At 36.6% G+C, this 27,290-nt stretch overlaps 1 protein-coding gene across 1 annotated transcript in view; it reads left to right on the forward strand.

Moving 5' to 3' along the window:
- Positions 1–3,595: 3,595 nt before the first annotated feature.
- Positions 3,596–27,290, forward strand: part of LOC141298314 (putative uncharacterized protein MYH16) — a 38,838-nt gene continuing 15,143 nt past the window's right edge. The window contains exons 1-6 of the mRNA XM_073828818.1: positions 3,596–3,606; positions 3,839–3,929; positions 12,277–12,333; positions 22,372–22,458; positions 24,486–24,731; positions 26,027–26,144. Of these exons, the coding sequence (XP_073684919.1) occupies positions 3,596–3,606; positions 3,839–3,929; positions 12,277–12,333; positions 22,372–22,458; positions 24,486–24,731; positions 26,027–26,144 (610 nt within the window). The remainder of the gene's footprint in view (positions 3,607–3,838; positions 3,930–12,276; positions 12,334–22,371; positions 22,459–24,485; positions 24,732–26,026; positions 26,145–27,290) is intronic.

The following is a 27,290-nucleotide window of genomic DNA, read 5'->3' on the forward strand; positions in this document are numbered from 1 at the left end:
ATACAAACGTATATATTTTTCTGCAATCATACACGTGAAAAGCACTTTTTTTTTCTTAGGGTGGGCCTTTAGCCCCCTTATACCCTAATATTATAATAACTAATATAAAAATAAATGATCTCCTAAAGCCGTTGATGACTCTTAAGCAAAGCTTTAAAAATAGAGAAGGTCTCACAGCAAAACAGATGTTTGGACGGCTTTTGTCTATAACATGATATGTGCTTGGAGCGCCGCTATCTCTGCTTTGATGAGTTAAAGGCCTCCAGGCTCCTAGAGCTGTTCAGGCTTGTTAGTATGCAGAAAGCCGTATATTCTGGAGAAAGCAAAACCAGCTGTTTCATGGAGGCCCACATAAGAAGAAAAAACCCTGGAAATTCCTACTTATTTTAATATATGAGTAATGGTGAAAGGGTTAAAAGTAGAGTAGAGATAGTTTGAGGAGGAGAAAAAAATCACAACAGCTCATTATGTATGAATGGAAGCACTGCCTTTCAGTTTTCTGATAGAGGCATCATATGTTTTTTTGATTTCATGTGATATTGAAAATGGTGCTGCTCGTGTCCAGTGTAGACCCAAGCGGCAACCTCCCGCTCTCTCTATTGAAACCAACACGGAAGTGACTTAAAATGCAATTTATCGACTGGCCGCTAGAGACTGGTTGCAGAAGAGAGTCAATCCCATTGGCTCCCCATGTTAAAATGCCCAACTTTACAGCAGAAAAAAGTATGTTTACAGCCTGGTACAAAAAGTGGTTTTGGTCTATATAGCTAGTTTTGCCCTTCATGTCAACTGTGAGGGGGTGAATTTTTTTTTTTTATAACCCATCTGTTTAAGTTCCATTAAGCCTTAAAGTTCTGCATAATTAGGGGCGTGGCCACTTGAGTGACAGGGGGATTGCCGCTGCTGTCACCACTGTTGCGCTAGGCGGATGTTGTTTCAGCCATAGATATATATATACGTAGATGCCTCATTAGCGACTGTTTCTATGGGCCTTTATACGTAAGCCGTTCGCCATTTTGTTGCGTTCCACTTGATGTCATTCACCCATAGATCTATGTAACTGACCATAGCAATCACTGAATATTCGAAATGCTACAGTCCTGCACAGCCGTTGCTCTGCGAACCTACGGTGAATGACGTATGCATCTACGTGCTTGGAGCGGTCCAATGGGGTATCTACGTACAGTCGTGGCCAAAAGTTTTGAGAATTACATAAATATTGGAAATTGGAAAAGTTGCTGCTTAAGTTTTTATAATAGCAATTTGCATATACTCCAGAATGTTATGAAGAGTGATCAGATGAATTGCATAGTCCTTCTTTGCCATGAAAATGAACTTAATCCCCCAAAAAAACTTTCCACTGCATTTCATTGCTGTCATTAAAGGACCTGCTGAGATCATTTCAGTAATCGTCTTGTTAACTCAGGTGAGAATGTTGACGAGCACAAGGCTGGAGATCATTATGTCAGGCTGATTTGGTTAGAATGGCAGACTTGACATGTTAAAAAGAGGGTGATGCTTGAAATCATTGTTCTTCCATTGTTAACCATGGTGACCTGCAAAGAAACGCATGCAGCCATCATTGTGTTGCATAAAAATGGCTTCACAGGCAAGGATATTGTGGCTACTAAGATTGCACCTAAATCAACAATTTATAGGATCATCAAGAACTTCAAGGAAAGAGTTTCAATTCTTGTTAAGAAAGCTTCAGGGCGTCCAAGAAAGTCCAGCAAGCGTCAGGATCGTCTCCTAAAGAGGATTCAGCTGCGGGATCGGAGTGCCACCAGTGCAGAGCTTGCTCAGGAATGGCAGCAGGCAGGTGTGAGCGCATCTGAACGCACAGTGAGGCCAAGACTTTTGGAAGATGGCCTGGTGTCAAGAAGGGCAGCAAAGAAGCCACTTCTCTCCAAAAAGAACATCAGGGACAGATTGATCTTCTGCAAAAAGTATGGCGAATGGACTGCTGAGGACTGGGGCAAAGTCATATTCTCCGATGAAGCCTCTTTACGATTGTTTGGGGCATCTGGAAAAAGGCTTGTCCGGAGAAGAAAAGGTGAGCGCTACCATCAGTCCTGTGTCATGCCAACAGTAAAGCATCCTGAGACCATTCATGTGTGGGGTTGCTTCTCATCCAAGGGAGTGGGCTCACTCACAATTTTGTCCAAAAACACAGCCATGAATAAAGAATGGTACCAAAACACCGTCCAACAGCAACTTCTTCCAACAATCCAACAACAGTTTGGTGAAGAACAATGCATTTTCCAGCACGATGGAGCACCGTGCCATAAGGCAAAAGTGATAACTAAGTGGCTCGGGGACCAAAACGTTGAAATTTTGGGTCCATGGCCTGGAAACTCCCCAGATCTGAATCCCATTGAGAGCTTGTGGTCAATCCTCAAGAGGCGGGTGGACAAACAAAAACCCACTAATTCTGACAAACTCCAAGAAGTGATTATGAAAGAATGGGTTGCTATCAGTCAGGATTTGGCCCAGAAGTTGATTGAGAGCATGCCCAGTCGAATTGCAGAGGTCCTGAAAAAGAAGGGCCAACACTGCAAATACTGACTCTTTGCATAAATGTCATGTAATTGTCGATAAAAGCCTTTGAAATGTATGAAGTGCTTGTAATTATATTTCAGTACATCACAGAAAGAACTGAAACAATGATCTAAAAGCAGTTTAGCAGCAAACTTTGTGAAAACTAATATTTGTGTCATTCTCAAAACTTTTGGCCACGACTGTATATATATCTATGCCTTTATACGTAAGCCGTCCGCCATTTTGCTGCGGTCCACTTGACGTCATTCACCCATAGATCTATGTAATTGACCATAGTAATCACTGAATATTCGAAATGCCACAGTCCTGAACAGCCGTTGGTCTGCGAACCTACAGTATGGTGAATGACGTCAAGTGGACCGCTCTAAAATGGCGGATGCATCTACGTGCTTGGAGCGGTCCAATGGGGTATTATACGTATATATATCTATGGTTTCAGCAACCAGCTCCACCCACGTCCCGCCTTTTTGCCCATTTTCGATTATCCGGGAGTGACACGTGGTGACGCGATTCCAAGATGGCGACGGCCGAATCCCGCCCACTATAGGCTTCAAAATCGCTCTTCATAATCCTACGGGTGACGTCCATATTTTTGACAGTGTATGGTGTAGACACGGCGTTAATCGCGATTTCAAAATAAAAAGTTTAAACCCTCACTGTGAACCCAGTTTACACGTTTTGTTGTCCACATATTCATTAAATTACTGTGGCTATAGCATTTCTATGGTAAAGATATGGCCAAATATTATTTTGAATTCTTTTAAGAAACAAAACTTTTGCGTTCACACACAAAACAATTACGTTTTGTGAGAGCAAAATTTCTCAGAAGAATGCAGAAGTTTTGCGAACAAAGGCAAAGTTTCTCATAAGAATATAAATGTTTTGCAAGTAAACGTAAAAGCATTCCAAATATAATTTTTCCAATCATCTCATATTTTTTCCATCACCATATTCCAGCTCCATAGAAACAGGCATATAGAAGCTGTACTTGCATGCCTAATAAAAACAGAAAATATCTATGCAGGGTGTTACTAAGATGGCCTTCGTGTGAACTGAATTGCCTTAAAGGCTCTTTAGTTAAAACAACAACTTTCAAATCACAGAGTCAATCAGTGAGATCTTCAAATGGTGTGCTGGGATTGACTGGCACGTTTAATAATCTGAGACACGGCTGACGTTTATCGGACACGGCTAGCAAACAACACAAAGCATGCCTGCTAAATCAGCCCTTTCACTCCCGTCCTCACACACACTCTCTCTCTCGTCTGTCTTCTGTCAGGAAAGATGTGGAGATAAGCAGCACTAGCAGCCGGCTGGAGGCCGAAGAGGCTGTGAACGCAGGCCTGCAGAGGAAGAATAAGGAGCTCCAGGTGAGGCCTCATGGGAGAGCCACAGCATTCCTGTCTTTCAGCGCCGTGGGGGTCCAAGACTCTGATTTGTGAGCCAGAGATGACAAAAACATAGCTGAGGAGTTCAGGAGCTGATAACGATCTCTCTAGAGAGGGAAGGAAGGCTCCGGTTGTAACCTCACACTGCTTTTTTAAGCAGAGTCTGTTTAACCTGTGCTCTGTTGGCTTTTTTTGCACAGGACTCAGAGACTGACAGCAGAATGGTATATTTGAAAAGAAAGAGAGAGTTAGATCATGTCTGAGGCATTTAAAAGCTGTTGAAAAGCAATGTTAGTTTAACCTCTGTCACTCCCACTTCATGTCAATTAGATGTGACACCCTCTCCAAGTCTAAATGTGTTTAGAAATGCGTGATATTAATGCGTTTAAAGGAGTAATTCACCCAGAAATGAAGATGTGGCCATCTAAAATGTAAATGAGTTTGTTTCTTTATCAGTTTGGGAGAAGTGTAGCATTACGTCACTTGCTCACCAATGCAGTGAATGGGTGCCGTCAGAAAGAGATCTAATAAAAACATCACAAAAGTCCACAAGTAATCCACACCACTTCAGTCCATGAGTTAACATCTTGAGCAGCCAAAAGCTGCATGTTTGTAAGAAACAAATCCCTAACTAAGACTTTTTTAACTAAAATACAAATTCATAATCCATAATAACGCTTTCTCCAGTGAAAAAGTGGTTTGGTCTGAATCAGGAGAGAAATATAAGCAGATCAAACACTGTTTACAAGCCAAAACAATCTAAAACAGCTCTAAACAAATTATGCGGGTGGATTTTAATGTGAGAGACAACAGGAGATGGACTTTTTCAGTGAAAGGAAGCGTTATTATGGATTATGGACTAAATCTTAATGATTTGTTTCTTACAAACACAGTTTTTCGCTTCACAAGATATTAATTGATGAACTGGAGTGATGTGGATTACTTGTGGATTATTGTGATGTTTTGATCAGCTTTTTGGACTCTTATTCTGACGGCACCCATTCACTGCAGAGGATCCATTGGTGAGCAAGTGATGGAATGCTACATTTCTCCAAATCATAAATGGATTAACATACATCGTGGATGTTCTCAGAGTGAGCACATTTTCAGTACATCTTTATTTTTGAGTGAACTGTTCCTTTAAGGCAATTTCAGAGACAATATCAGAAGGACAATGAAGATGTATCTTTTGCCACAGAGATAATGCCTTTACAATCCCATGCACATGAAAGTAATGGTAATTCAGTTTTGTTTTGTTTCCCGAGCTTCAGGCAGGCTAAAAGACTTGAGATGGACAAGACAGTAGGCGGTTTCTCCACGGACTCGAGCTTGTTTAGAGAACACAGTCGCTCTTTGTCTCTCATGCTTGTCTGCTATAATGAAGTTGAAAGTTGATCCGTGTGTTGGTGAGGGTGGACATGTTTTCACTTTCAGCTTGGGCATTCAGCGTATCACACAAAGCATGCTTTATGGCTCCGTCTGCCCATTAATTACAACACAGGTGGAGATGAGGACAAATGTGACATGCCTGCCGAAGAGCACTGGGTTATTCTGTCGGGTCGGTTCAGGTGAAGTTTTGACCTGCTAGTTGGTGATTGTTAATCAGAAGATGAGCATTATGAGATGGGCAGCTTTTATGGACAGAGAGACAGATCATCTTAATGAGAGTCAGTTTTAGTCAAGTAATAACATGATGTAGATATTTGGCTCATGTCATGTTGATGCAATCAATCAAAGAATCTAATTTCATTAATAAATTGGCATGATGAAAAGTTTTCTGAACATCCTTACAAAAAAATGAACACATAGCCTCTTGGTTTTTGTAAATATTTTTTGTTTGTGTATAACCAGGGCTAGTTGTCACAGTATGTTTCTTATTTAAAGGCCAATCTAAATCTTTTTTGTCACCTAAACCCCTAAGTATAAGTCCCAATGAGGTTTTAAGTTAATATTTTAGTAATTTAACAACACAATTGCATGTTTACCGTTCTCTGATAGCAGTTGATGGTCACATGACATGCAGGCAAACAAATAAAATATTTCATCTTTCTAATAAGTGTTATTTTGATTGTTTTTAGTTAAAAATTATTCATGCATTTATTTTAATTGTACTTTCCCCCCTAATTTAATTAATTATTAGCTTTACATCAGCTCACAAACTCCTGTTTGCCATGAAGTCTTGATAAAACAACATTTTTATCAGTTTTGAGTTTTATATGTCATTATGTGTTCCACAAAAATTATAGAGTTTATTAAACGTGTTCTGTGACAACATGCCCCAGTGGGGGAAACTACTATATGGTGTAAGTTTTGTTAAACAACCTATGGTAGGCCTTTCACAATTTTAAAGCAATTATGAACTGTAAAACAATTCATGCATCACCTAATATATCAAAAGAGCAGGATACAGATGATATTGGTTTTGGCAAACACATTGTAATTAGTACAAATTGTGGCTTGTGGCAACTTGCCCAAGTTAAAATGTGACAAAACACCTTGAGAACACAGTTCAACCTTGTAGTTCAAGTGTATGTGTAGGCACTCCTTAGACTTTACCATGATGAATGTGTGGTTTTATTGTGTTCACTACACAGTAACTAAGAGATTGTTGACAGCTTCCCCCTTAGAGTGTGACAGCTAGCAATAGGTACTGAAAGTTGAGTTTCTGTGTGTCTTATGCCATATTTTACAGTTCAGAGGCAATGAGGAGGTCAGTAGGTACAGTGAGGTCAGGGTGAACTGAGATCGACTGGTACTGTGTACAGTAATGGTGATTCAGTTTTTTTCTCTGCCAGAGGTGTTAGTAATCTGCTTTATGAGTTTCTCTGTGAGCTTCACTGACATGGGAATGACAGGATAGTGTGTTTCAGAAATAATGATATGGAAGAACTGTCTGCAGTCAATCTTTTGATGATGTTGTTTGTTAGGAATGCATTGATCGTTCTGTCATTATTTACGCATTTCGATTCAAACTGTGACTTCATTTCTTCAGTGGAACACAGAAGGGAACATTATCAACAGTGTGCTGGTCACTCTTTTGAAGGCAATTAAGGCTCTAAAGGTTCAAAAAGGACCGAAAAACAACTAAATTATCATAAGTGTAGTCTGTATGACTCTTTCACTATTTCTTCCACTTTTTCCTGAAGTTATATAATGGCTTTGTGTGAATTTAAATAAATACCTTTTTATTCTTTCACACACACACACACACACACACACACACACACACACACACACACACACACACACACACACACACACACACACACACACACACACAAAAAACAGCTCATAAACTACAAGATAAAATTTCAACACATCAAAATGCACCTGACACAACATACAGCTGGAAAATGATTATTTGACACCCTGCTTTTGATTTGCCCACTGACAAAAAAATTATCAGTCTATAATTTTAATAGTAGGTTTATTATAACAGTGAGAGACCACAAGCACAAAACACTTTTCAAAAAAAGTTCTGAATTGATTTGCATTTTAATGAGTGAAATAAGTATTTGACCCCCTTCGCAAAACATGACTTAGCACTTGGTGACAACTCCAACCTTCAGTTCCCTCCACAGATTTTCTATGGGATTACTGGCTAGGCCACTCCAGGACCTTAATGTGCTTCTTCTTGAGCCACTCCTTTGTTGCCTTGGCCGTGTGTTTTGGGTCATTTTCATGCTGGAATACCCATCCACATCCCATTTTCAATGAGAGAAGGAGGTTGTCACTGAAAATTTGATGGTAAATCCATTTGATGTGGTGCAGTTGTCCTTTCCCCTATAGCAGAAAAACACCTCCAAAGCATAATGTTTCCACATCCACCTCATGTTTGACGGTGGGGATGGTGTTCTTGGGGTCATAGACAGCATTCCTCCTCTTCCAAACACAGCGACTTGAGTTGATGCCAAAGAGCTCGATATTGGTCTCATCTGACCACAACACTTTCATCCAGTTCTCCTCTGAATCATTCAGATGTTGTTGGCAAACTTCAGACTGGCCTGTACATGTGCTTTCTTGAGCAGGGGGACCTTGAGGGCACTGCAGGATTTTATGGTTAGTGTGTTACTAATTGTTTTCTTGGTAACTATGGTCCTAGCTGACTTGAGATCATTGACAAGATCCTCCCATGTAGTTCTGGGCTGATTCCTCACCGTTCTCATGATCATTGAAACTCTACAAGGTGAGATCTTGTTTCTTTCATTTGCGAATAATCACACCAACTGTTGTCACCTTCTCACCAAGCTGCTTGGCGATGGTTTTGTAGCCCATTCCAGTTTTGTGTAGGTCTACAATCTTGTCCCTGACATCCTTGGACAGCTCTTTGGTCTTGGCCATGGTGGAGAGTTAAGAATCTGATTGATTGCTTGCTTCTGTGGACAGGTGTCTTTTATACTAGTAACAAACTGAGATTAGAACCTAGTCTCAGCTTGTTACCTGTATAAAAGATACCTGTGAGCCAGAAATCTTGCTGATTGATAAGGGTTCAAATACTTATTTCACTCATTAAAATGCAAATCAATTTATAACTTTTTTGAAATGCATTTTTTTTGTGAAAGTATGTTCAGCTACTCTTTTCAATTAACTTTGAACTATTTTACTCTTTAAATAAATAAATATGGGTAATTATTGGTCACAAAGTTAATTTTAAGTCTTATTTTTGTCTTATTTACTTACTTTTTAAATGAGTCTTCCCATTAATGCCATTATAGTGTTCATTCAGACTGATTTGTAAATGTGCATGAACGCAAGAGACAGGATTAAGCGCATGAACCAATCACAGCTGATCATAACCAGTCCTATCCAACCATATCATGATGGAGGCATTACCTCCTCTCACATGACTCTCCCCACCAACCACCGCATGCTTTAGAGGGTCTGTTAAAACTCAATGGGCTCAGGGGAGGTAAAAGAGTCGTGGAGACAGTTTACCTGCTGGTCTCACTGTTGGACAATGTTTCTTTAGAAAAATAAGTGATGCGTGCACTTTTTAATGTTATATTTTGTCATATTGCCATTGTTTTATTTTTGTACTACAAATTTTACTCTCATCCAATATTTTGAGAAAGCACTTCCTCCCTTGCCTCCCCTGAGAAAACACCCCTGATGTAAAGTAATCCAGTGACTCGATTAAAGGGGTCATCGGATGCCCATTTTCCACAAGTTCATATGATTCTTTAGGGTCTTAATGAAAAGTCTATAATATACTTCAGTTAACAATTCTCAGTAGGAGTGTAAAAAGCCACCCTTTTACCTAGTCAAAATCAGCTCTGCAAAAACTCAACTCATTCTATTGCATGTTCCTTTAAATGCAAATGAGCTCTGCTCGCCCCGCCCCTCTCTGCCATGTAATGATCAGCCGTAATGTTTACTTTAACCCTTATACTCACTTCTGCTGTGGGTGAATCTGCATCACGAAGGATTTGCACAAACATAGATCGGGATCGGTGCCTTCCTTTCAAAAACTAAAGTAACGTTAATCCTCTGCACCTTCAGTGGCTCAGATGTCCGTAGTAAATGACGACTGCTATGTTCATTATTACATCCCACAACAGAACACCTCAATCGCTCAATATGAGACATTCTTGTCTTCCCCTGTACTTGAGTCACACAATGGCGATCGGAGTCAGGCTGTTTCAGCTCGGTGAGGGTAAGGCGCTCATGTCAATCAACTATCGTGGGAGCGGCCTCTGGCGGTGTGTCGTCACAACGACGAAGCTGAGAATGAGCTGATTTTAAAAAGGGGATATTACTTTTAAAGATTAAAAAAATACCACTGGGTGGATTTTAATCATTGTAGGGTGGTTGTGTACACAAACTGCCAACACACATTAATGTTCAAACAACATGTAAAAGTGAGTTTTGCATTCGATGACCCCTTTAACACTTTTTGCCAGCCTTTCACAGACAGGGCTTTATCAGGGCTTCTGTGTTGCAAAATGTAAATCTGAATCGTCATGATTTGTGAATCGGAATGATTCAGTACTATTATCGCTTCGGTTCAGTGTGATTGCATGGAACAGAGCAGCAGCACAGTCTTTAAAATAATTCTTTTCATGTTCCAGTAAAGAAATAAATTGACATGAGAGACAGTTAATGATGATTAATTGTTATAAACTATCACTAATTGTGTGTGGAAGGCAGGCTGATTGGTTCAGTGTGTGCGTTCACTGTGTGTGTGGAGGGCAGGCTGATTTGTTCAGTGTGTGTGAAGGGGGTGTGGATTCTCTTCAGTCTGAGGTGAGGTGGAGTGTGTGTGTATGTGTGTGTGTGTGTGTGTGTGTGTGTGTGTTAGTCTACATCGGTCTCTGTTTGCTCATGGCTGTTCTCTCCGCTGAAGTCCTTCGCTGGCATGTGAGTTCCTGAGCTCTTCACTGCAATAGTTTATGGTTGTTGTTTTCTATATGTCTCGCATTTCTGCTTGTCCCTGCATGTGTGGAACATCAATAGCTTGATCTGTGAAGTAACATTTAATTCAGCAATTTTTAAATGGAAGTGAGTCATTCAGGCCTTTGGGTTCAAGTTAAATGTCTTTCTGAGTGTGTGTATTGGATCTGAGGTTGTCAGCATGTTTGTCCTCCAGCTATTCAACTCAGACTAACTTCCTGCCCTTGACAGAGACAAGATCATTCATAAGATATAATGTGCCACAAGACATGAGGACAAGGAGTTCATCACTGTTTTCACACTTTCAGTCATAAATTTCTGGCATTGCCCAATTTACAGTTCTCAATGTCATGTTTTTGACCCAGTGGTATTTTGTGGTTAGTATATAACTCTTAATGAAGTTGAAAGATTATTAGATTTATGACAACTTGCTCATTTTTGTCTCAGCCGTGTGCATAGAAAAAGGTTCAAGGTTTTGACCCAGAGTGTTTGCTTTGTGATATTTTCACAAGAATTCCAGCGTGTCCCATCTAGTTGGCCCTTCGCTCTTCCTCCGTGGTTTTTTACTGTGTGATTATGGCGTCACACTGATTGGAGAGCTTATCTTAGATTTGGACACATTTACTATGGAAAGAAAGCCAAAGGAGAGGGTTTTTTCCTCCGTAACGTTTATTGTAATGTAACTTGGAAAATTAAATGCAGTGCAATTATTTCAAATATCTTTAAAATGTTTTTTTTTATTAATTAAAAATCTCTTGATGCTGAATTGGTGATATTCTGTTTATTAAACAGTAAAATGTTTAAGCTTTTTTAAAGAAATTATTTTAATCAAGGCTGCTTTATTTTGAAGTGACGGTCAGAAGTGACAGTTAAACATAGGTTTTGAATAAATGCGATTTTTTTTTAAAACTTTATATTCATCAAATAATCCTGAAAAATAAAATGTATCATAGTTTCCACAAAAATATGAACCAGCACATCTGTTTTCAACACTGATAATAATAAAAAATGTTTCTTGAGCAGCAAATCAGCATATTAAAATGATTTCTGAAGGCTCATGTGACACTGAAGACTAGAGTAATGATGCTGAAAATTCAACTCATAAGTGTCAATTTTCCATCAAATATATTATCTAAAAGGTGAATACATAAGCTTTCCACTAAAATATGGTTTGTTATAGGGCAATATTTGGCTAAGATTCAACTACTTGAAAATCTGGAATGTAAGGGTGCAAAAAAATCTAAATATTGAGAAAATCGCTTTTAAAGTTGTTTAAATTAAGATCTTTGCAATGCATATTGCTAATCAAAAATTGAATTTTAATATATTTACGGTAGGAAATGTACAAAATATCTTCATGGAACATGATCTTTAATTAATATCCCAATGATTTTTGGCAAAAAGAAAAATTTTGACCCATACAATGTATTCTGCCCTCCAAAGGCAAAGTGCAGTAACTACACATTTGGTCAAAATTGAGTTAAGGCTTAAAATGGACTTTGTGACAACTGTTTTGTCTTGTGGCAAAGTCTCTGGGTTAAATTGTGTCCCGCTGCAGAGATGAGAGATTCAACGTGTTTGACTAGCTGGTGTAAAAACTTTAAAGGCATTTTTCTCAGTTTCAGTGTTGGCGTAGTTACTGCACTTTGCCTTTGGAGGGCAGTATTGTTGGCTGTTGCTACAAATATACCCACACCCGTGCTACTTAATATATAGGTTTTGTGACCTATATATTCACATAAAAAAACATCTATTTGAAATTTCTACTGTATTTCTGAACAAATAAATCCACCTTAGTGAGCAGAAGAGACTTCTTTGGGAAGCCCAACCACAAACAGCAGTGTGCCTTTATTCAGTGCCTTTATTTATACATTTACAGTATATCATACAGTGTGCATATATTGTTTTCTGTAACACCGACCCGTATCTCTTCCCACAGGTCCGCATTGAAGAGCTGGAGGAAGAGCTGGAGGCCGAGAGAGCCTTACGAGCAAAGGTACGGCACAGAAATCTAACCTAATGGGCGTCTGCTAATTATGAACGGCCCTCTGTGATCAGCATCTCCCTAAACACACAAGCTTAGATCTTTTTCCAAAGGACTGCCAGATAAGCGAGACACTAATGTCGTCCATTAGCTCAAAATCTATGATTTTGACTGATGAGGTATTCGTGGCACCTGAACGTACCTGCAAACAATTACAGTTCAACCTTTAGATACCCTCCTATAATAGAGAAATGCTCTGTATGTCAGTGTTATACTAGCAAAAAAGCTGTAGTTTTTTAAATAGTGCAGCTTTTCTAGTTGCACACTGTTTTTTCCAGCAAGTTTCAGTGCATCTTGACAAACACTGTGTGTTGAGCTGATAATCAAACACACTCCTGCCATCTGTCGCTTTGGAAAGTCTTATTCATATGGAATTGATTCATGGAAACAAATGGAGCCGTTTTTAGACTTAAATATTTTTTTGAATGCAGATTTTTATTGCTTATTTCTAATTAGTTTTTCCTATTTGATGGTAATGTATCATTTTAAGTAGAATTTTTAAATTCAAAATAAATCTTTTTCATGGTTTTTGTGCCATAAAGCTGTACTGTAAGTTATCATGTAATCAGATGTGAGCACAAATGTTTATTGACAAGCTTTTTTCCCCATGACTAAGATGACAATAAGGTCAGTAAATGAAAACTACGACTATATTAACATGCAATGTCATTGAAGAAAAAAGACATGCTGACATGAACATTTTCCTCAAAAATTTAAAGTTTAAAGTACATTTAAAGTTTTGCACCTGAAGTACATAATACAAACATGCACAGGTATTCAGCATGCACAATACACTGTAGTAAAATTTGTTTCTCGACAGCATGTTATTTAATAACACTCATAACAATTCATAACATGCCTTCAGTATATCTTAATAATATGTTAAATTAGTAACAGCTAGTTTTAGTTTTAATCTCAAGATTTTTAAAAAATGATTATAAATTGCACAGAAACAGATTTGTAGGATTATAAATCTTTTATTCTACTATGATTAACATCACATCACATAGCAAATATTCGGTAATCCAATGCAAGCTTTGACGATTAGTTACTAGGTTAGAACCGACTCATTTGATTCCTTCGAGTCACATGTGCTGCTGTGAATCTCCTGCCTTGAGTTTAACCGTGAACTAAAATTCAATTCAGTTCATTGGTGTGAATCACTGTGAATCTGCTCAAAAGAACAATTTGTTCGTAAAGGCCTGACCTCAGGGTGGAAATGAATGAAACGTGCTGGATGGCAGCTCTGTGATGTGATCCGGTGATATGTGTGTATGTGTGTAATCCTGAGCAGATCTGACGAGTATCAGCTATCGGTTGGAGACATGTGGACAGAGTCTGGCATTGGTTTGCGTTGTGTTCAGGGCAGAGGCACCTCCGCTTTAGTGTAAATCAACTGCACCTGGAATAACAGATCAGCCCAGGGTTATCAGGCGTTATCACCGCTCGGCTCCTGTCAGTCAAACTCTTCAAGCAGTGTTTCAGTGTATGAATGCATTCAGCATGATAAATGCACTCTTTAAGTAGCTCAGTCTATATTTTTACTTCACTGTAAAGATGCTGCATCGCACTAATGCTTGTGCACGCAGTTGAATTCTGACCTCTTATTGAAAGAAAACATGATTTAAAATCAAAATATGAGTTCATCTTCAGTGACAGTGGATCTTTCATCCAAAATGTTCTAAAACCAATACCCGTTCTTGTCTTAGGACAACTTTGATTAACTTTTTTGATTCACTTCAAATGTTGACGTCACTTCAAATGTTGACGTAACTTTACAACTCAGAGACAACTAGCAGTCATTAGAGTATTAAGCTGTCTGCACAAAGGAGAAGTTCACTTCCAGAACAAAAATGTACAGATCATTTACTCACCCCCTTGTCAGCCTTTCTTTTTTCAGTTTTATAGAAATTGTGTTTTTGAGGAAAACATTTCAGGATTTCTCTCCATATAGTAGACTTCTATGGTGCCCGTGAGTTTTGGATTTCCAAAATGCAGTTCAAATGCAGCTTCAAAAGGCTCTATGTGATCCCAGCCGAGGAAGAAGAGTCTTATCTAGTGAAACGATCAGTTATTTTCTTTAAAAAAAATTGCAATTTTTATACTTTTTTTTAACCTCAAATGCTCGTCTTGTCTAGGTCTGCGTGTACTCTGTTTATTCTGGTTCAAGACAGTTAGGGTGGGTCAAAAAACTTCAAAAATCTAATTTTCTCCTCCAACTTTGAAATCATCCTACATTGTTGTTTTATATATATATATATATTTTTTTTTTTTTTTGTAAACACTGGGTCAGTACTTCTGCAGCGATGTAGGACGATTTTAAAGTTGGAGGAGAAAATGAGATGGTAGTTTTTTGATATACCCTAACTGTCTTAAACCGGAGTTCACGCAGAGCTAGACAAGATGAGCATTTGAGGTCAAAAAGTATATACACTGTCATTTTTTTAGGAAAATAACTGATCGTTTCACTAGATAAGACTCTTCTTCCTCGGCTGGGATCATGTAGAGCCCTTTGAAGCTGCATTTTGGAAGTTCAAACACGGGGCACCATAGACAACCACTTGAAATGTTTTCCTCAAAAAACATAATTTCTTTATGACTGAAGAAAGAAAGACATGAACATCTCAGATGACGAGGGGTTAAATGATCTAAGTTTTTGTTCTGGAAGTGAGCTTCTCCTTTAATATCTGCACTTTAACACTTTATTTTGATGGATGAAGTGAAATGAAGACCTTAAAATATGATGTCAGAAAAATACATTTATGACATAATGAACTTGTAAAAAATATGCATTATCATGACTCATGCAGTCAAAGTAACATTCATTATTATTACGTCACACACTAAAATATATTTTTTAATGACATCACACAATCAGAAAAAAACATTTATGACATCACACACTTAAAAATAATCATTATTATGACATCATACTGAAAAAAATTATATTCATTATGATGTCATGCACTCTTAAAAATTTTTTTGTTAAAATGACAAACATTACATATTGAGAAAAATAATATTTATGATGTCAAAAACTCATAAATTGATATAAATATATAAGATTTTTAACGTTTTTTTGAAGAATTCTCTTCTGCTCACCAATCCTGCATTTATTTGATCTAAAGTTCAGCATAAGTAGTAATATTGTGAAATATTGTTAGGATTTAAAATAATAATAAATATATTTTAAAATTGTAATTTATTCCTGTGATCAAAGCTAAATTTTCAACATCATTACGTCAGTCTTCAGTGTCAAATAATTCTTCAGAAATCATTCTAATATTTTGATTTGCTGTTCAAAAAACATTTATTATTATTATCAGTAGACGATCCAAAGATCAGCATTTATCTGAAATAAGGCAGTTTCTTTAGAAATGAAAGAAATTAATACTTTTATTTAGCAAGGATGCTTTAAAGGAGAAGTCCGGTGTGATTTTGACCTAAAGTGTATTGAATCATGATACCGAGTGTGAACATACCTTGAATATCTCATCTCGGTTTGTGTCCTGCTGTCCGAAATCTGGGGTCAGTTAGCCGATGCTCACAACAGGTTGTCAATGAGAGTCAATAGGGAATCGAAGTAGCCATGTAAATAAATCACTGTTTTACGCCATTTATGAGGCACAAAGTAGCTCCAAAGTAGCTCATTGGTAGACTTCCAAGGGCCCTGACATTTAAAACGAGACATTGAGAACTCAGAAAAAGCACCGGTAGTTTATTTACGAGAAGATTTATACAGACAGTTCCTGCAAGAAAAAATCCGGTCGCCGCCATCTTGAATTTAGTCACGATAAGTCGAGTGTCGAGCAGGAAGGAAACTACAACCTGTTATCAACTTATCAGGTTGTAGTTTCCTTCCTGCTCGACACTCGACTTATCGTGACTAAATTCAAGATGGCGGCGGCCGGTGATTTTACTAAGGGGAATGTCTGTATAAATCTTCTCGTAAATAAACTACCGATGCTTTTTCAAAGTTCTCAATGTCTCGTTTTAAATGTCAGGGCCCTTGGAAGTCTACCAATGAAGTGTGGAGCTACTTTGTGCCTCGTAAATGGCATAAAACAGTGATTTATTTACATGGCCACTTCGATGCCCTATTGACTCTCATTGACAACCTGTTGTTAGCATCGGCTAACTGACCCCAGATTTCGGACAGCAGGACACAAACCGAGATGAGATATTCAAGGTACGTTCACACTCGGTATCATGATTCAATACACTTTAGGTCAAAATCACACCGGACTTCTCCTTTAAATTGATAAAAAAAAAAGTGATGATAAAAACATAAAATATTTCTATTTCAGATAAATGATGATGATGTTAAAGTTTCTATTCATCAAAGAAACCTAAAAAAAAATTCTGCTCAGCTGTTTTCAATATAATAATACGTTTTTTAAACAGAATATTAGAATTGGGATTCTAAAGGCTAAAAATTTAGTTTTGAAACCACAGGAATAAACTACATTTTAATATACACTACCGTTGAAAAGTTTTGTTTGGGGTCAGTAACACTTGTAATAGTCTTTAAAGAAGTCTCTTATGCTCATCAAGGCTGCATTTATTTGTTTAAAAATACAGAAAAAAAAACGTAATATTGCAAAATGTTTTTATAATATAAAATAATGTTTTTTATTTTAAAATACTTTAAAATAGAATTTATTCCTGTGATGAAAACCTGAATTTTCATCAGCTGTTACTCCAGTATTAAGTGTCACATGATCCTTCAGAAATCATTCTAATATGCTGATTTAGTATTAGAATGATCAATGTTGGATAATATCAACAGTTGTGCTGCCAACTATTTTTTGGAACCTGTGATTTCTTTTTTCCAGGATTCTTTCATGAATAACAAGTTAAAAAGGTACAGTGTTTATTCAAAATATACATTTTTTATTTACAATGTAAATTATTTATTATTAACTTTTAATACACTTTTAATTATTAACTTAATACATCCTTGGTGAATAAAAGTATTAATTTCTTTAAAAAAAAAAAAAGGAACAATAAAAATGTACAGACCCCAAACTTTTGAATGGTATTGTAAATTCGAGTAGAAAACTGTTATTTTAAATAGTAAAACTATTCAAACTTTTACTTTTTGCTGTACTTTAAAAACTTTTGACTGGTAGTGTATATAAGCTCTTTTATACCTGGAATTAAAATGACAGTTTTATTTGCGGTACATTTCACATCCACACGCCCCTTTTACATCACATCTTGTGTATCAACTATAATTTCAAATTTCCTACTCGTAAATTAATTTCATTTGATCATTCATGTGCTGTGAACTCATAAATATGATATTTCCGACTCCTTGAAGGCTGTTATTATCATTTCTCTTCCGATGTAAGTTATTAATTTTCATTCATCAGTAGCTGGTGATGCCTGTACATGTCCTAAAATAAAAGCACTTTACCTGATACACATGCGGGCTTCATGTCTATAGGAAGTGATGGCTTGACTCCAGCACTTGCAGGCTCTCGTGTCGAGCTCCCGGAGACAGCAACCTGTTAAAGGTCATTTTATTCAGCACTGTGATCTTCTGCTGTAAGCTATAGAAAGCCTCATAAACCATAGCAGGAATATTGTCTGACGGAGTGACATGGCCCGTGGCTGTGGATGTGAAGATGTCTTCATGTTGGGTGGCGAGTGTGAGAGTCAAGCACTGACATGCATGCGTTTATCACACATCTGCCTCCATGGAACTCCAGAGGATCCGACACAGACGCGCCATTGTTCTCTCAGATAGCATCAGACTCATCGCATTATATTCCACAGGCTTCCACAGAGGAATTCAAGCCCTCATATACCACAAACACACGTCAAGAGCACACGTGCGTCCTGACACATATATCACCATTAGACCGAACGCATACAAGCCGAATATACAGTATAATGCTGCAGAATGTTGACAGTATGAGTGTCTTTACATATACAGCCAGGGGCTTAAAAAGTCTTAAAGGAGTAGTTCACTTTCAGAACAAGAATTTATAGATAATGTACTCACCCCCTTGTCATCTAAGATGCTCATGTCTTTCTTTCTTCAGTCGTAAGGAAATGGTGTTTTTTGAGGAAAGCATTTCAGGATTTCTCTCCATATAATGGGCTTCTATGGTGCCCCTGAGTTTGAACTTCCAAAATGCAGTTTAAATGCAGCTTCAAAGGGCTCTAAATGATCCCAGCCGAGGAAGAAGGGTCTTATCTAACGAAACGATTGGTTATTTTCTAAAAACATTTACAACTTATATACTTTTTAATCTCAAACGCTTGTCTTGCCGAGCTAGACAAGATGAGCATTTGAGGTTAAAACGTATATAAATTGTAATAAAAAAAATAATAACCCATCATTTTGTTAGATAAGACCCTTTTTTCCTCGGCTGTGATCATTTGGAGCCATTTGAAGCTGCATTTTGGAAGTTCAAACTCGGGGGCACCATAGAAGTCCATTATATGGAGAGAAATCCTGAAATCTGTACATTTTTGTTCTGAATGTGAACTACTCCTTTAATTTGCCCTTTGACAAATAAAGACTTTAAATCAGAGCAGAAAGTCTTAAATTCAGAAAGTTATAGCCATGTTGTATGCATTGCAAAAAATATTTTTTGCTTTGTTTTCCAGTGTAAATATCTAAATATGATAAGAAGTCTAAGAAATTGATCACAATGAAGTGAGTTTATGCTTAAAACAAGAAAAATATGTCAGTAGGGAATGAATACTTGAGCCCACTGGCAGATACAGTTGTCATAAGTTTACATACACTTTGCAGAATCTGCAAAATGTTAATTATTTTAGCAAAATAACAGGGATCATATAAAATGCTTGTTATTTTTTATTTAGTACTGACCTGAATAAGATCACGTAAAAGACGTTTACACGTACATATAGTCCACAAGAGAAAATAATAGTTATAATAATAATAAAAACGACCCTTATATAATACTGTGTTGCTGCCTGAATGATTCACAGCTGTGTCTTTGTTTGTTTGTTTTGGTTTACTGATAGTAGTTCATGAGTTTGCCCTCTGTTCATCAGAAAAGTCCTTTAGGTCCCACATATTCTTTGGTTTTTCAGCATTTTTGTGTATTTGAACCCGTTCCAGCAATGACTGTATGATTTTGAGATCTTTTCACACTGAGGACAACTGAGGGACTCATATGCAACTATTACAGAAGGTTCAAATGCTCACTGATTCTTCAGAAGGAAAATTAATGCATTAAGAGCCGGGGGTGTAAACTTTTGAATGGAAAGATGTGTACATTTTTCTTATTTTGCCTAAATATTGTATTTTTTTATTTATTTAGTACTGCCCTTCAGAAGCTACAGAAGATACTTTTTTCCCAGAAGACAAAATAAGTTAAATATACCCTGATCTTCGAATTCAAAAAGTTTTCACCCCTGGCTCTTAATGCATTGTGTTTCATTCTGGAGCATCCAGAACCTTCTGTAATAGTTGCATATGAGTTCCTCAGTTGTCCTCAGTGTGAAAAGATGGATCTCAAAATCATACAGTCATTGCTGGAACGGGTTCAAATACAAATGCTGAAAAACCAAAGAATTTGTGAGATTTTTCTGAAGAACAGCAGGCAGTTTAACTGTTCAGGACAAACAAGAACACAAAAACACAGCCGTGGATCATCACAGTATTCAGTATCACAACACAGTATTAAGAATCAAGTGTATGTAACCTTTTGAACAGGGTCATTTTTTTAAAATTCAACTATTGTTTTCTTTTGTGGACTATATGTAAACATCTTTAATGTAAAATATCTTATTCGGGTCATTTCATTTATGTTTTGAAGTAAAACATAAAGACGTAAAACTTGATTTCTGAATGTAGACATTTGGAAAATGAGAGAAAAATACTAAGGAACAGCATTACTTTTTTGCAGTGTAATCAGGAGGTACAATAAAAGTAATTTCAAGCTATTGTTTTGTAAAATTAGTTAAAAAGTAATGGACATCTGTTGGAGGTTTCCTTAAATTTTCTTTACTTAGTCTTTAAAACTTTTAAGATTTGTATTCATTTCTTTTCCAGTCCTGGAAATCACACTTTAAATATTTCCAGATTTTCCAAGACTTTGGGAACACTAAATATAACATTTTTTTAAAGACACAAACCCACATTTTAAACAAAATGTTATAGTTAGGTTTGAAATGGTAAAGAAAGAGATATATTTTCCGAAATGTATTCATAATAAACTTATTTGGACACTCAGTGGCTATACTACCCTTACAAAAAAGTCTAAATATATTTGAGCTATACTTGCGCTCTGAGAATCTGTGTTTTCATTGTTATACGTTAGGGGCACTATTGCACATCTTCTGTATAGAATTTACAAAACACAAGTGAAGAAGAAACTGAAACAATGGATGCTTCTAATAAGCGTCAGACATAAAAAAAGAATCAAATAGATTTGTAAAACTGTGTAAATTTATGCATTAAATTGTTAACCCATGAAGATGTAATAATCACTGTCAAGCTTTGGGGCTTTGATCGACTGTATTTACATTTTGATTAACATAATTTGTCTTTTTTTTTTTTTTTTTGCTTTTTGTTCAAAATGTTGTTTATTTATTTTTATTGTGAAACATACCCACATTCAAGTGTTTAAAAAAAAAAGAATGCATGAAGCTAGAATCAAATGTTTTAACAAATACCCTGTTCTTTCTTTTGATGTTTTGTGAGTTTTGTAACAAAATATATACAAATTAATACCCACATAGGGACATAGTAGTATACTAATAATATGATGTAAAATTCACTTAGAGAAAACTTAACGAGTATACATGCAGTATAAAACTACTAAAATAGTTGTTTACTGAGACTATACTTCAAAGTGTACTAAAATGGATAAAAAAGTTTTTTAATTAGTAAACTATCAGAATACCTGTAAGTTGACTTTTAGTATACTTGCAGTGCAAACTAAAAACAGAGATGTAAACTAGTTGTGTACTCAAAGTTTACTACTATACTTAAAGTATACTTAAAAATATACTTTTATATACTAGAGAGTGGGCCAATTTAGTCCCAAGGAGTACTGAAATAGTACACTTAAAAGTAGACTACTAGTACACTGGCACAGTAGCCTATATGTATACTTACTACATAAAGTATACCTAAATATATACCTGAACTTTACTAAAGTTTACTTAATAAAATAAACTTGAAGTATGCTTCTTTTTGGTAAGGGTAGTTAGTTGAGAAGCTGCGTTTATCTGACATAGGGGTCAGAGGTTAAATTTTGATCATGTCTGAGCATGTCAACAGAAACAAAATAGCTTTATATTGAATAGTGAAATATCAAATCCCCAGCTCCTGTTCTGGCCTGTGATTCCTCTCACCATTTCACCTTTGACCGATTCTGTCTCTTTTAGCACTTGAATCACTAGTGTGCTTATATTCTCATTCTCATCATCTAACATGACGTACCGGGGAATTTATATCTCAAACAGCTGGAGAATAAATAAAGAAACCTGTTTTTGCATTCAAGATATGCTTTCATGTGTTGTAACATAAACAAGCGTCTTGTTTGTTCGTTTTATTAAGCATCTGTTGAACAGCAGTGAGCATTTTTATTGCTGTTCAACAAGTCCGGCTCTAGTTTTGAAAACAAACAAACCTTCACATGTGTTTTGTTAAAGTGTTATGATGGTTTTTTAATTTGCTTTTGGGCTCTTGGATCCATTAAAGATCTATTTTTTATTTTATTTTCCCCCTCTGTAATGTAATGTAAGTGATCCAGACACGAGGAGGGTCTAGACTAGACTCTGTTATGGTTGTTTCTAATCACTTCCCCACATCTATCATCAGCCCTGCTTTAGCTCTTCATACACACTCATGTCCTGACCTGCATGTGGATCGTCTCTAACATCTCTGTTTAAAGCAGAGCATGTAGATTTTGTATTGGTTCCTACTGTATATTTATTATATATGCAATCAGGATATAGCTGTGTGATTGGGAGTAAATGTATGGTGTTTTTCCACAGGTTGAGAAGCAGCGTGCTGATTTGAGCCGCGAACTGGATGATCTTACAGACAAACTGGAGGAAGCAGGAGGAGCCACGGCCTCTCAGGTACACAAAAAACACTGATTATGAATCTTCATAGCTGCATAAATTAAATTTAATTGCATATGCAATTATTGCATACATGCTTCAAATATACTCTTCCATTCAGTTTTTTCAGTATTTTTTACTCTTTTTAAGGTAGAAATTAGATTTTATAATACAATCTAAGTTTTATTTCACTATGAGAATATTAAAGTAACATTTGCTTAATGTCCTGCTGTTCAAAAGCTTGTGGTCAGTGTGATTTTTATTTATTAATTTTTTAAAAGAAGTCTCTTCTGCTCACCAAGGCTGCATTTATTTGATCAAAAATACAGTAAAAACTGTACAAATTGTGAAATACTATTACAATTTAAAAAGCTGTTTTCTGTGTAAATATACTGTAAAATGTAATTTGTTCCTGTGATCAAAGCTGAATTTTTAGCATCATTATACCAGTCTTCAGTGTCACATGATCCTTCAGAAATCATTCTAATATGCTGATTTGCTGCTCAAGGAACATTTCTAAATATTTATCAATGTTGATAAGTCGATGTTATTTGGAAAGCATGCTTTTTTATGATTCTTTGATGAATAGAAAGTTCAAAAGAACAGCATTTATTTGAAATAAAAAATGTTTGTAACATTATAAATGTGTTTACTGCCACTTTTGATCAATTTAGTGCTTCGTTGATGAATAAAATAATTAAGCTGGCTTGAGAAAGCCAGCTTACTGAAATGCTATTTAAAGGAACACTCCACTTTTTTTGGAAATAGGCTCATTCTCCAACTCCCCCCGAGTTAATAAATTGAGTTTTACCGTTTTGAAATCCATTCAGCCGTTCTCCTGTTCTGGCGATATCACTTTTAGCATAGCTTAGCATAGATCATTTAATCCTATTAGACCAATAGTATCGCGTTCAAAAATGACCAACGAGTTTCGGTATTAGTCCTATTTGAAACTTGACTCTTCTGCAGTTATATCATGTACTAATACTGGCGGAAAATGTAAAGATGCGATTTCTAGGCTGATAAGATTAGGAACTACACTCCCAATCCGGCGTAATAGTCAAGGAAGTTTGCCGTAACATGGACGCAGCAGACGCAGTAATATATATTGGAGAATGAGCCTGTTTCCAAAAAAAAGTGGAGTGTTCCTTTAAACTTTCAGTTTGTATTCTTCTTCTGAGACTAAAATTTCTGACTGCTACTCCTTCTAGAACTTTTCGCTCTACAAACTCCAAACTCAGGCCAGATCTTCAGATTGATCTGACTCCGGTTGCTATATCATTTCCAACTGATCGGACTTACACTTTTCCTAAAAATTACGATTATCTGCTAACAGCATGTTAATCATACTAGTAACTTGCTAATCATGCTAGTAATGCTAACATCATGCTGGCAACATTCTAATCATGCTAGCTACACGTTAGTAACATGCTAATCATGTTAGAATCACGCTAGAAACATTCTAACAACATACTAATTATGCTAGTAACATGCTAATAACTTGCTAATCATGTTAGAACCATGGTAACAACTTGCTAATCATGCTAGAAACACGTTAACAACATGCTCATCAGGTTAGAAACATGTTAACAACATGTTAATCATGCTAGTAACTTGTTAATAATGTCAGTAATGCTAACATGTTATAATAATAATGCCTTGCTGATCATGCTAGAAACATGCTACCAACATATTAATGATGCTAACAACATGCTATTGACATGTTAATCATGTTACAAACATGCTAGAAACATGCTAAACCCTGGTATCTATCCATTTATCCATCCATCCATCTGACAGACTGCAATGCCTTCAAAACATTTAAGCTTTAAATCTACTCTAAACTTCAATCTTTTACAGACTGAAAACCATCAAATTTCTACAATTTCTAAAACTTCTAAAAACTTTTCAACTTTTTCACACTTCCTGTTCAGGCTTTTTCAAGCCAACTTAAAGTTTGTCTTGACAAACCTTTTTATCTAGTTAATTTCTTAATGTTACTGACCTAAAACGGATTGTACTTTCTTGTGTGGTATTCTGTGCAGATGGAGATGAATAAGAAGCGTGAGCTGGAGCTGCAGCGCCTCCGGCGGGAGCTGGAAGAGTCATCTGTGCAGGCCGAAGCGGTGTCCGCAGCGCTGAGGAAGCGTCACAGCGATGCTCTGTCAGAGCTAGGAGAGCAGTGTGAGAGCCTGCAGAGAACCAGAGCCAAACTGGAGAAAGAGAAACAGAGTCTGAGACTGGAGGTGGACGATCTGGCGGCTTCACTGGACACGCTGCAGAAAGCCAAGGTCAGCTCTGAACATGCTCAGTCCCTCAGGAGAGCATTTACTGCTGCAGATGTACAGCGTTCAGACTCTCCTGATGCTCTGAGCACCGAAAAACACATTAAAAGGCCTTTATGAGAACTCATTTTGACAAGTTGGATTGTTTTACTGCGGTTTTAAGGGGATTTGGGGATTTGTCAGCTGTTGAACCAGATACGCCAGCTTGACCTGGCTGGAAGACAGGAATAGTTCAGCAAAAAATGAAAATTAGCTGAAAATGTGCTCATCCTCAGGCCATCCAAGATGTAGATGAGTTTGTTTCTTCCTCAGATTTGAAGAAATGTAGCATTCCATCACTTGCTCACCAACGGATCCTCTGGAGTGAATGGGTGCCGTCAGAATGAAAGTCCAAACAGGTGATAAAAACATCACAATAATCCACAAACAATCCACACCACTCCAGTCCCTCAGTTAACATCTTGTGAAGCCAAAAGCTGCGTGTTTGTAGGAAACAAATCCATCATTAAAGTGTTCATCGGATGCCCATTTTCCACAAGTTCATATGATTCTTTAGGGTCTTAATGAAAAGTCGCTAATATATTTTGGTATTTGGTATCGTATAGGGCCTGTTTCAGCTCAGGTAAGGCACTCATGTCAATCAACTGTGCTTCATCACAACGACAAGAAGCTGAGAATGACCTGATTTTAAAAAGGGGATATTACTTTTACAGATACCACTGAGTGGATTTTTATCATTGTAGGGTGGTTGTGTTCACAAACTGCCAACACACATTAATGTTCAAACAACATGTAAAAGTTAGTTTTGCATCCGATGACCCCTTTAAGATGTTTTGTTTTAGCTAAATACGAGTCTATAATCCATAATAACACTTCCTCCTGGTCTGAATTAGGAGAGAAATCTAGACGGATCAAGCACTGTTTAAAAGTCAAAACAGCTTTAAACAAATATGTGGCTGGATTTGATGTTAAAAACAACAGGAGATGGACTTTTCACTGGAGGAAGTGTTATTATGAATTATGGACTTGTATTTTAGTTACAAATGGCTTCTTAAGACATTAATTGATGGACTGGAGTGTTGTGAATTACTTGTGGATTATTGTGGTGTTTTTATCAGCTATTTGGACTCTTATTCTGACGGCACCCATTCACCGCAGAGGATCCATTGCTTTCCAGAGTCAATTTCTCTAAATCTGTTTTGGTTCAGCAAGGACTATTTTTAAATTCATTCTGCTTATTTTGCTCTGTGCTAATGAAATCTAAGTCTAATGTTGCGCTGTGTGATCATGTGTAACATCAGGCATCGACTGACGCTCAGATGAGGAAACTAGAGGAGCTGCTTTGTGATGCCAATACTAGAAATGAAGACCTGCAGAAAACTGTGAACGAGGTTACAGGAGCCAAGAACAGACTCACAGGTGACTGATGAAGATCTCACATTAATACCTGAGTCAAACTACACCTCAGAAGTTTGGCATTGGTTAAAAGTGACAGTTTACGTTTCAAATAAATGCTGATCTTTTGAACTTTGTTCATCAAAGAATTCTGAAAAATAAAAAGCATCACAGTTTCCACAAAAATATGAAGCAGCACATCTGTTTTCAACACTGATAATAAGAAATGTTTCCTGAGCAGAAAATCAGCATATTAGAATGCTTTCTGAAGGATTGTGTGACGTTGAAGACTGGAGTAATGATGCTGAAAATTCAGATTTGATCACATCAATAAGTTACATTTTACAATATATTCATATATTCATATTATTATATATTCAAAATCAGTTTTGTCTGCTTTTTGTGTAGCACACAAACCAAAGCTACAAACCACTCCAGCTTTCATTTCATAGGCTGTTTAATCTGGTTAAAGATTTGTAAATAGTACTTATCCTTACCCAAAAAGAAGTATACTTCAAGTTTATTTTATTAAGTATACATAAGTAAGGTTCAAGTATATTTTTAAGTATACTTTATGTAGTAAGTATACAAACATCAGTGTACTAGTAGTACAAGTGTACTATTTCAATACTCCTTGGGACTAAATTGGCCCACTTTCTAGTATATAAAAGTATACTTAGGTATACCTTAAGTATAACAGTAGTAAACATACAGGTATACTGATAGTTTACTAATTAAATATGTTTTTATGCATTTTTTGTACACTTTGAAATATAGTCTCAGTAAACGACTAGTTTAGTAGTTTTATACTGCAAGTATACTCCTAAGTAATTTTACATCATATTGTTAGCATATTATGTCCCTATTTAGGTGCTAATTTGTATATAGTTTGTTATATGAGTATCTGAACTTACAAAACATCAAAAGAAAGACTTGCATGCATTTTTTTTTATAAACACTTGAATGTGGTTAAGTTTCATAAATAAAAGTGAATAAATAAATAAACATAATTTTGAACAAAAAGCTAAAAAAAGGCTATTCATGATAATCAAAACATAGATGGAGTTGATTGACACCCCAAAGCTTGACAGTCATTATTACCTCTTCATGGGTCGATATTTTATTCCATTAAATTACACAGTTTTACATATCTATGGTTTTGATGCTGTT

The sequence above is a fragment of the Garra rufa genome, chromosome 22 (genome assembly GCF_049309525.1).
Source record: "Garra rufa chromosome 22, GarRuf1.0, whole genome shotgun sequence".
In the NCBI taxonomy this organism is placed as follows: Eukaryota; Metazoa; Chordata; class Actinopteri; order Cypriniformes; family Cyprinidae; genus Garra; species Garra rufa.